This window comes from Pseudonaja textilis, chromosome 3 (assembly GCF_049901715.1).
Source record: "Pseudonaja textilis isolate UNSWEBS1 chromosome 3, rPseTex1.2, whole genome shotgun sequence".
Taxonomy (NCBI): Eukaryota; Metazoa; Chordata; class Lepidosauria; order Squamata; family Elapidae; genus Pseudonaja; species Pseudonaja textilis.
In genome coordinates this window covers 109,664,018-109,674,682 of record NC_141992.1, presented here as the reverse complement: position 1 = coordinate 109,674,682, position 10,665 = coordinate 109,664,018, and the positions used below count along the sequence as shown (strand labels likewise).

Below are 10,665 nucleotides of genomic sequence, written 5' to 3'. Positions count from 1 at the left end.
CACACCTAAGGTTCCAATACTAAATTAAATATTTAATGAAATCCCTAGCATGTGCCCTATTGCATATTAATTATTATTTAGAAAGTGTTATGTCACTTAAGCAGAGCTTTCAAGATTATTTTTTATCCAATAATTTAGCCGAGAAATAAAGAGTTAATGGAAATTCAATTTTCCTATTACCAGAAACTTGATTTGTTGGTATGTCAAAGGTTTGTGGGGTTTTTTTGCATCTAGTGATGTCAAAACAGTGGTTTCATTTTTCTCAGGCAATGATAAATCTCAATTTCCATATTATTAAAGACTTGACATCCTTTCATAAAACTAAACTATGTGGAGTAATTTATTGAAGATAATACTTTCTGAACCATAATTGTAAAATTTGGCATCAGTATTTAACTAAGAAATTGAACAATAGCTCATATAACTCAAGGCTTCTCCTCTGGCTGTGACAGTCCCGAGAGAGAGTGGGTAGGCTATTGTCCTCGCCTATTGGACTGAGTCTGTGTAATTGATTGTAGCTCCGCCCTGTACCATAGGCCATGCCCCAGTTTTCAACTCAGTCCCAGCCAGGATGGACATGAATTCTGGAGCTCCGCTTTTCAGAGAAATGGAGGCCATTTTTGAATTTTTTTTAAAAAAAGAACTGATCCCAGCTGAAAGCCATAGGCCAAAGTCCCTCAGGACAGCAAGAAGCTGGGAAGGGTTTTTTTTTCAACAACTCCCACCCAGGTGATGAGCACTTAGGGTGGAGGCCCAGCTTGCAGGCCACGGCCACATGGAGGCGGTTGGGTGATTGGCCCAATAACAGCATCAACTATGTGGTACAGCAGCACAGCAGCAGCCTGCATGATCGGGCGATTGGTCCAATAAGGAACCAGTTGGGAGGCGTGGTGGAGTAGCAGAAGGCTGCGTGATAGGGCAGATCAGCCCAATCTCAATAGGTGGACGCGACCGCGTGGCAGTGGTCAGTGCAATCGGCAGGCAGATCGGCCCAAGGTCCAGCTGGAGGCATGAAATCGACCACGTTGCCAGCGCTGGAGAGCAGTTACAGTGCTGCCTCGCATGGTGTGTCCAGAATATCTTCACGCAGGTCCCTTTGAATTGAGTGGCTGCTTCGGGCGTGGAAGTTGCCACTATATGGCCAAGAGCCCGTCCATGGCCTGGAGATAGGGTGTGACCAGCAGGGCATCGCTGCAGCCCAGGAATAGGCCTCTGAAGCCTGCTTCAGCCAGATAAAAGGTAAGAGGGACTGTGTTAACTACAAGGGGGGCCTAGAGGGAAGTTAAGGGGCTTGAATGTGGAAGTAACCCCTCGTCCCCTCCCCACCAAGAACCAGTCTCCCTTGTGTGGCTCAACTGCCCCTACCCTCCAGGCTAAGATGGCGGATGCATAGAAGGAAGGTGGCCACAGTCCCTCCTCATCTAGGGGCAGATCAAGGGGCAGGCAGAAAAGAAAGGCTCCTGAACCCAAAAAGCCATCCAGGGTAGAATGCCATGAGGAGACAGAGCTTTGGAGAAGCAAGTGGAGAAGAGCTAGCATGCTGCTGGCGGGAGGAGCCTCAGATTGCCGACCCTGGGTGAATCAGCTTCATCTGCTCAACCTCCACTTTTACAAATTGAGCCTGGGCCTGCCCCTGCATGTAGGCCCTATTTACAGGCCTGATCACCTGATGAAACATTAGACTCTACTAACCGACAGTTAATAGAAGGCAGCAGAGATTATAAAAGAGCTTCTCAGGCAGCTTTCCAGGATGAATCATGAGAACAACCCCCTAAGAGGCCTAGACCAGAGGTGGAGGCCACATTTACATCCACTGCTGTGGGTCTGCGTGATCCTGAGGGGACAGAACAAGAATTGCCTGCTCGCATGGAGGCAATAATATCCAAAGCCATCAGAAGGGGGATTGTAGAAAGTCTTCAAATAACGAGAAGGCCTGAATCAGTAGCTTCTGATTCAGATCCTGATCCTTCCATTCATTTCAGAAGTAGGCAGATCTTGAGGGATAGAGGGTCCACCTGGCTCATCCCTGCATAAGCATTCTTCTATGGCTCCTGAAGAGGACAAATGAGAGTCAGACCTCTCTGAAGATGAAGGCATGATTCCTTAGAGACCAGCCTTCTCTGGTGTATTCAAATCAAATCTGTTCCATTCCTTGTTGTTCAAGGCTAGGAATATGGCCCAGAGGCAGATGTTGGGAAGATAGTAGGAGAGACAATAACCCCTCCAGACCAATTCTTTGCAGAACCAACTATGAGACCTGAGATAGTGCCGGCCCCAAGACTATTTTTAAATGTAGTCAACAAACAACTGGAGTCCCCTGGTACAGCGGCCATGTTGTCTGCTAACGAACATCGTTACTTTACCATGAGTCCTGAACTTATTAGATCCTTGCAAGTACCATCAATAGATAGTCCAGTTGCTTCCTTGGTATCCTCTTCATCAAATCCAGCTGATCCAAAGGAAGTCTTGAAAGTGGAGGACTGTCTGGGCTTCTTTTTTCACTAGAGCCTCCCTACATTGGCTGCAATAATTGCAGGACAGGATCCCTGTCATGGATGTCCCGGCACACCAGGACATCAACAAGCTAATGGCAGTGGCAGAATTCACAGCGGATGCCACCTTGAATAGCGCCAGATTCGCAACAAAAGCCTTAGCAACATCAGTGGCGGCCCGTAGAATGGTCTGGCTAAAAAATTGACAGGCAGATGGCAGGCGCAAATGGAAGGTGGCATCTGCCCCGATTTGGGGGGACAAATTGTTTGGGGAAGACCTGGATCCCCATCTAATTGCAACCAGGGACAAGAGAAAATACCTCCCCTCCTTGTCCAGGCATTCAGGTTACAGAGCAGCTCCATACTCCCATAGATTAACCTTCAGAGGAGAGGGCAGTACCAGGGCTCAAGGGCTCCAAAGGCAGGCCTTTAACCGCAGGAATAGCTGCAGGAACGAGCTGCCAAGGACAGGCCACAGTACTCAGGCAAGCAGCCCTTTTGTGGGGGAGGAAGTCACTTTTTTTTGTTGCTCCCGTTAATTGTGGTGATAGTTCTCCCATTGGGGGCAGATTATCTGGTTTTGTTAACCAGTGGGAAGCTACAACATCTGACAATTAGATATGGCCTTTTCTTAGAATTTAGATCACAACCACCTAGGTTCTATGTGCCTTGTCCTGTTTCCAGGAGGCATCTTGAAGGGAGCTCATGGAACCGGCTATTCAGCATTTGCTGGATATTTGAGACATCCAAACAGTTCCCTTGAGTCAACAGGGTAAGGGATTCTACTCCCGGCTATTTGTCACTCCTAAAGCCTAAGGGAGGGGGTGGCAAGCTATTCTTAATCTTAAAAGGCTCAATAAGTATTTGTTCTACAAGCGGTTCAAGATGCATTCACTACAATCCATTCTGGAGAGCGTTTGGGAGAGTGACTTCCTCACTTCAATTGATCTTACAGAGGCATACCTGCGTATCAGGATTTGCCAAGCACAGAGGTGTTTCCTGCGCTTCAGCTATGCTTGGAGGCACTTTCAATACAGGGTTATGCCTTTTGGTCTATCTTTTGCCTCTCGGGTATTCGCTAAAATACGGGCTACATTGGCAGCTTGTTTAAGAACTATCCCGGTAAGGGTGCAATGCTATCTGGATAATATTTTAATACAATCATCCTTGCAGAACAATGCCTTGAGGGACCTCCATCTGATGGCTTCCTTATTGCAGGACCACGGCTTTTCAATTAATCACAAGAAGAATCATTTCACCCCCACTAGGTGTTTATTACATTTGGGAGCTAATATTGATTGTAAAGTGTTCCTATCCCAGGAGCACAAAGATAGTCTTCAAGCGCCTGGTCAAAGTATTGGAAGGGCAGATAAGACACCCTTGGCCTTGCTATCACAACTTCTGGGCAAGACAGTGTCATGTATCTCCATCGTGCCATGGGCTAGGTTACATTATTACAGTGGTTTCTCTTGCCCTATCAAAAGGCAGGCAAGAGCCATTCCTCATGTAAAGTCAGGGTCCCCAGGTCAAACAATCAATCCTTAAGATGATGGGCTTCCCATGCAATTAATGAAGGTCATATATTTAGAGACCCCTCGCCTTGTCATCACTACAGATGCCAGTCTCTTTGGTTGGGATGCTCATCTGCAGTCACAATTGGCACAGGGCCAGTGATCTGCTTTAAGGCAAGCAAAAATATCAATTGTTTGGAGTTGAGAGCAGCAAGATTGGCTCTCAAAATATTTCAATCCCTTATACAGAATTTGCATGTATTGATTTTGACAGATGTCACCACTAAGGCACATATAAACAGGCAAGGTGGCACCAGATCCTAGTCCTTAATGTTGGAGGTGGAATGCCTGGGTCTGTGGGCAGAGAGGAATCCCTTATCAATTAGGGCAGAACATATACCTGGTGTGGACAATGTACAGGCCGACTGGCTTAGTAGGGCCAGGATTGACCATTCAGAGTGGAGTATTCACCCTCTTCTATTTCAGGAGCTGACACAGAGATTTGGACTACCAGTAGTGGACCTGTTTGTTTTTCCAAGCAATGCTAGACTATCCAGATTTTTCACCAGGTTCATGGCCCCGGGGGCAGAAGGGACCAATGCCCTCAGGATCAGGTGGCCGCCGGGGTTCTATATGCCTTCCTACCTCTTCCACTTTTACCAGTGGCCATCAGAAAGGTGCTGGAGGAGGAGGTCATACTTCTAAGTGCCTTATTGGCCCAGATGTCCCTGGTTCGCAGACCTGGTGAATTTCTCCATCACCAATCCATGGAGGTTCCCTCCTCACAAGATATCGTTACACTAGGGAATAATAACACACCCAGAAACTCAGTGGTTTCAACTGGCCACATGGCAATTGAGCGGGCACTCTGAGACAACAGAATGTATCAGAGAGGGTCATTCACATGATTCTAGCAGCTACGAGACCCGCCACTAATTGCATATGTGAGGCCACTTGGAAGATTTTCTGACAGTGGTGTAACAAAACCGGGATTCCTCCCACTACTGCTTCAATAGCCAATATACTGGAGTTTCTGCAGGATGGCATAGACCCGTGATGGCGAACCTATGGTACATGTGCCATAGGTGGCACACAGAGTCATTTGTGTGAGTACATGAGCCCCAGCCAAATTTACCTGCACCGTACATGTGCATGCCTCCCAGCTGATGTTTGGCCTGCTTGAGGTCTTCTTGCCCTCCCGGAGGCTCGAGGGAAGCCTCTGCGCCCCAGGAGGCCAAAAAACAGGCCTTCCAGAAATACTGAAAGTGGCCATTTTCAGCCTCCAAAGCAGAGGTGGTATTCAGCAGGTTTTGACCAGTTCTGGAGAACCGGTAGCAAAAATTTTGAGTAGTTTGGAGAACCGGCAAGTACCACTTCTGACTGGAGATTTTACAGTATTCTTTCCCTGCCACGCCCACCAAGCCACAACCACAGAACCAGCAGTAAATTTTTTTGAATCCCACCACTGCTTCAAAGGGCCTCTGGAGCTCAGTGGAGGTCATTTTCGCCCTCCCAGGGGCTCGAGGGAAGCCTCTGCAGTCTTTGGAGGCCAAAAAACGGGCCCGTTTTAGCACTTCTGGTATTTCTGGAGGCTCAAGGCTGCAGCCTGAAAAATCAAATGCATGGGTGTAGAATAGGTGATAACTGGCTCAACAGTCTGTGAGACAGATTTAGATGTCCTAGCAGACAACCACTAAAGTATGCTGCAGTTGCGTAAAAAGCCAATTCAATCCTAGGCTATATAAAGAGGGATAGTATCAAGATCACATGAAATGTTAGTACTATAGCCATCTATAAAACATTTTGTATGTTTCCTTTGTACACTATTGACAATGTTAATTTATAGTTTCTCTCCCACAATTTTTGCCAATTATCTAATTCTATGTGTATCCAAAATTCTTTGCCCAAACAATCGTTTCTTTTACATGTTCTTCTTCCATTTAAAAATTCAATACATTTTCTTTATTAATTTTTCATCTGTTCCTAACAGTATTTTATTCAGTTCTTGGGGTTCCTTTTAGAATCCATATATTTCTAAATCTTTCTTGTATCTCGTTTGAATTTGGGTAAATGGCCACCAGTTCAGATCAATTCCATTTTTTAAATTCCTGTTTAGATTTCACACACCCACACACCCGCCCCTGTTCATTAATATGTCTTTGTATCTTATCTGGATCAAAACATTAGGGTATATTAACGTTTGTCATGGATAACCAGACCGGTATTTTCATGTCATGGTTCTGTTGGATTTTTTTCCCATACTGACACCAGAGTGTTTCTAATATAGTGTCTTTGGAAATATCTGTGGTTTATTTTTCCCATATCATATGAATGTGTGCCACCCCAATTGTAAATCATGTCTATTGTCAATATTCTTTTGTTTTTTAAAATTTATCCACTCTTTCACCCATGTGAGTATTGAAGCCTGATAATACAGCTCCCAATCCGGGAGCCTGAACCCACCCTTTAGTGTCTTGTAGCATTTTTATTTTAATTCTTGGTTTTTTTGCCCTGCCGATGAACTTAGAAATCAGTCTATTTAGATCCTCAAACTTTTTCCCTAATTCTATCGGAGTTGTTTGAAATAAATATAACAATTTCAGTAGAATGTTCATTTTTATTGTGGATATCCTTCCAACCAGTGACAACTGTAGGTTTTTCCACTTATCCAGATCTATCTTTATTTGCTGTATTAGTTTAGTATAATTGTCTTTTTGATGGATATGCATCTTGCTGTTACAAAATTCCCAGGAATTTAACCTTTTTAGTTATCTGCATGCCCATGTTTCCTGTCAATTCATTTTTCTGTTTATTTCTAAAAAAAATTGTCAATATTTTAGTCTTTTCCTTGTTTATTTTAAGTCCTGCCACTGCACCAAACTTTTTTTATTATTATTAATTTGGGTCCTGTTTCTAAAGGTTCTTCCCAGATAAAAACTAGATCATTTGCAAATGCTTGTACTTTGTATTGTTCTTTTTTTATTTTCAAACCTTTTATTTCTGGGTCTTGTCTGGTCAGTAAATAAAACTTCCAGAGTTAATATAAATAAAAGGGGGTTTAGTGGGGACCTTTGTCTTGAACCTTTATTTATATTAAAATTGTTGGTTATTTCTCAATTTATTATCACTTTCACTGTTTGGTTGGAATAGATTGCTTGAATCATCTTTACAAACTTTAAGTTCATATTTTTCAGTTGTAATGTCATAATCTACCAATCCATATTATCAAAGGCTTTTTGTGCATCTAGAAAAATTAATGCTGACTGTTTTTCGGAGTGGATTTCATAATATTCCAATATGTTCATAATGATCCTCATGTTGTTTTTCAGTTGTCTTTTGGGTAAGAAGCCATTCTGGTCAGGATATATGAATTGATTTAAAAAACTTTTTAGTCTTTCCGCAATTGTAGAGGTAAATATTTTAAAATCTACATTTAGTAATGTAGATTATAATTTATAATTCTATTTTTTTTTTGTTGAGAGTCTGAGTCTTCCCTTGGAATTAATGTGATGTATGCTTCTGACCAGTTTTGGGGGAATTTGGCCTTTAATAGTGCTTCGTTGTAAACCTCCAACACTATTGGTCCTAGTATATCTTGTAAGATTTTATAGAGTTCTGCGGGAAGTCCATCTAGTCCAGGTGTTTTATTGGGGTTTTTTGCCTTTTAATTGCTTCCATTATTTCTATTGCCGTTATCCTTTCATTCAGCATTACTCTCATTGTGTCTGGTATTTTAGATAATGTGGCTTTTTCCAAATACTGTATAGTTGTATCTTCTGATCTTTTTTCTTGAATGTAGTTTCTTGAAGAATTCCTGAGCTTTTTTGTGTGTGTCTTCATTCTGATGCTAACTATTACTGAGAGATTTTATTCTCATTCTATTTTACAATTCCTGCATTAAAAACAGAAAATGAAAAACCCCAAAACACCACTCTGATTTAGAGAAAATATGAAATGACTAGGCTCACACATCATGGTAAGCTATGGGACTCCAGCTATTGCCAAAGCATGCAACTCCCAGGACAATGGGATTATATTATGATCAGGAATGCCAGCAATTATATAATTCAGGAACAGCTGGAACATTACAGATCACCTATCTCTGATTTAGCATGCTCTATGAATCTAGACACGGACATGAGCGATACATCTCTCATCCACAAGATGGCAGCAACCTTACACAAATATTTCCTTACTGAAAAACCACTTTTACCCATTCTATGCCAGCTTTGAACCTTTCTGACCATTCAAAACGGCTTGTATTTTAAAATCCATTCATGCTCCAACCATTGTCATCTCAAAATCTACCCATCTTAGAAAACAGTATCTGCTCAGAGGATTTTCCTAATTCTTTCCATCTTCCTATATTCTTTCACCAATTTTTACAAGCTTTCCAGTCCCTGAAAGCAGCAAAATGAAAGCAAGAACCTTACTGCTTTACCTGTCTCTAATGTGCGCTGAAGTCTCATAATCTTTTTCCAACAGAACAATCCAAATTCACTGGTGTTTGCATGTCTTTTTGCAGAAAAACAAAACACCAATCTAGAGTTCCACTCTATCTATTCTATTTTCAATAGAATAAAGTGTAGTCTAGTCTCAAGAAAGAAATTCAGGGCAGATTTAGCAGTCATGGTATATAAATTAAATAGTTTATTAGTGCATCAAACTACAAGGTTGGGCTGACATGATGCAGCTAGTTACATAAACCAGGTTCTTCATATCTTACACATCTTTGCATGTTTAACAAGAGGGGTTCAAAATCTCTGCTTTCAAATATTCAGTCCAAACACAAGAAACTTATTGTGCTCTTCTAGCCGTGAGCATCTCCCGGATATTATCTTCAGCTTCTTTTACACTCCGTTCCAAATATGATTTCCTTTGCTGAAAGATATAATAATAACAATAACAATAATAAAAATTCAGTAGCGATAACAAGAGAGATATGCCCTAGGCTTTGGAATTAGCAAGAAAACAGACCATCTCATTAAAAAGAGAAAACATTTTAAGATCCACTTAGCAAAATCTTTGTAAGCACTGCAAATCAAACTCTGCTTTGAACTTTCCACACTGGTAAATGAGAATTGCCAAAATCATACTAAATAAAATGCTGTTTCATGCCTTTGAGAAGCAGTCACATTAATGACTAAACCAGATACAGAAGTATCTAATATACATATATGTGTATGTATTTATGTATATGTGTATATATATCAGTAAAGAAAAATATATGCAGTATTTTACAATGAGCCAAAATATTCAAGAAATAATGTTATATTTTATAACTTTATTAAATTTATAAAGAAATAATTAAGAAAAAAGAAAAAGAAAAATCTCTCTCTCATCTTAAGAAATGAAAAATATAAAGATTTCAGCATATCCTGAGGAGTAGGTGCAAATTGTTTTGAAGCCCAGTTAATTTCTTGTATGGAGCATTAACATTCTCCTTTTTCTATAGAAATCAACTGGGGCCCAGTTATTTAACTAACAAAAAAAAAAAATGAAAAGAAGAGTTTTTTGGACTATAAGATGCTCCGAAGTATTAGATACATCTAGCTTTTGGAGAGGAAAACAAGAAAAAAAAAACTGCCTCTGCCTCCCAGCAATTTGCCTCCTTGCAGGAAACAGCCTGGTCAGCTTCAGCACAGCCTGATTAGCACAAGCAGTTGATTTTGGTTGGATCAGCCTCCTGACAATCAGCTGTTTCAGGCTGCAGAGATCGCCATCGCCTATTGCTGCCTACGCGGGCCCCATTTTTGGCCTGCGCATCCCGTTTCCGGCTTCCGTGTGCCCCATTTTCAGCCTCCACATGCCCCATTTTCGGCCCATTCCAGGCGGTGGGGATAGGAAAATGGGGCACGTGGAGGTCGAAAATGGGGCACGTGTAGGCGGCAATAGGTGATGGTGATCTCTGCAGCCTGAAACAGCTGATCATCGGGAGGCTGATCCAACCAACAATCAGCTGCTTGAGCTAAATCAGGCTATGAAGCGGACCAGGCTGTTTGCTGCAAAGAGGCAAATTGCTGAGAGGCAGAGGCTGGCAGGTAGGTGGGGCTTCAGCAACACTCGCTGTATAAAACACACAGATGTTTTCACCCACTTTTTGGGGGGGGTGCGTCTTATACACCAAAAAATACGGTACTTGGCTGTTTCTCACTTTAATTATACTTGGCAGACAAGGTTCTTATTCTTTTACATATCGTACAATAAATTCAAAATAAAGTCAGTCCAACTAAGCCAGTTCTTTAGCAATTCTAACCCTCCTCTCTTATTGTTCTTCAAAAGTAGTCAGATTCCAGAATGTGCCAAGTGCTGCTAAAATGCCTGATGTTTTGCTCCAAAACTCCAACGTAGCTCTGTGTTAACCCACTTAGCCTAAGCCAGGAACAGCAGGGACATGAATGCTGCTTAGCAGCCCAAATAGAAAAAAAAAATCAAGAGATAACTAATGATAAGAGCCTTACATTTAGCAGTAAGCATATAAATAAACACTATTCCATTTTTTCCTAAGAGCAACCTGGATTTCTGTGAGAGTAATGTGCCCTTGGAGCCTTTAATCCCTCTTTATTCCTACTTCTCTCAGTTTTCTTTCCTCTCCTCTTTGGAAAAAAGCATGATAATCTTGAACTGACCATTTTTTGAAGCTATTCTATCTCCAGTGAATT

At 41.9% G+C, this 10,665-nt stretch overlaps 1 protein-coding gene across 1 annotated transcript in view; it reads right to left on the bottom strand.

Moving 5' to 3' along the window:
• Positions 1 to 8,630: 8,630 nt before the first annotated feature.
• PFDN1 (prefoldin subunit 1) overlaps positions 8,631 to 10,665 on the bottom strand; it is a 42,008-nt gene continuing 39,973 nt past the window's right edge. The window contains exon 4 of the mRNA XM_026700942.2: positions 8,631 to 8,884. Coding sequence (XP_026556727.1) covers positions 8,801 to 8,884 — 84 coding nt within the window. The 3' untranslated portion in view covers positions 8,631 to 8,800. The remainder of the gene's footprint in view (positions 8,885 to 10,665) is intronic.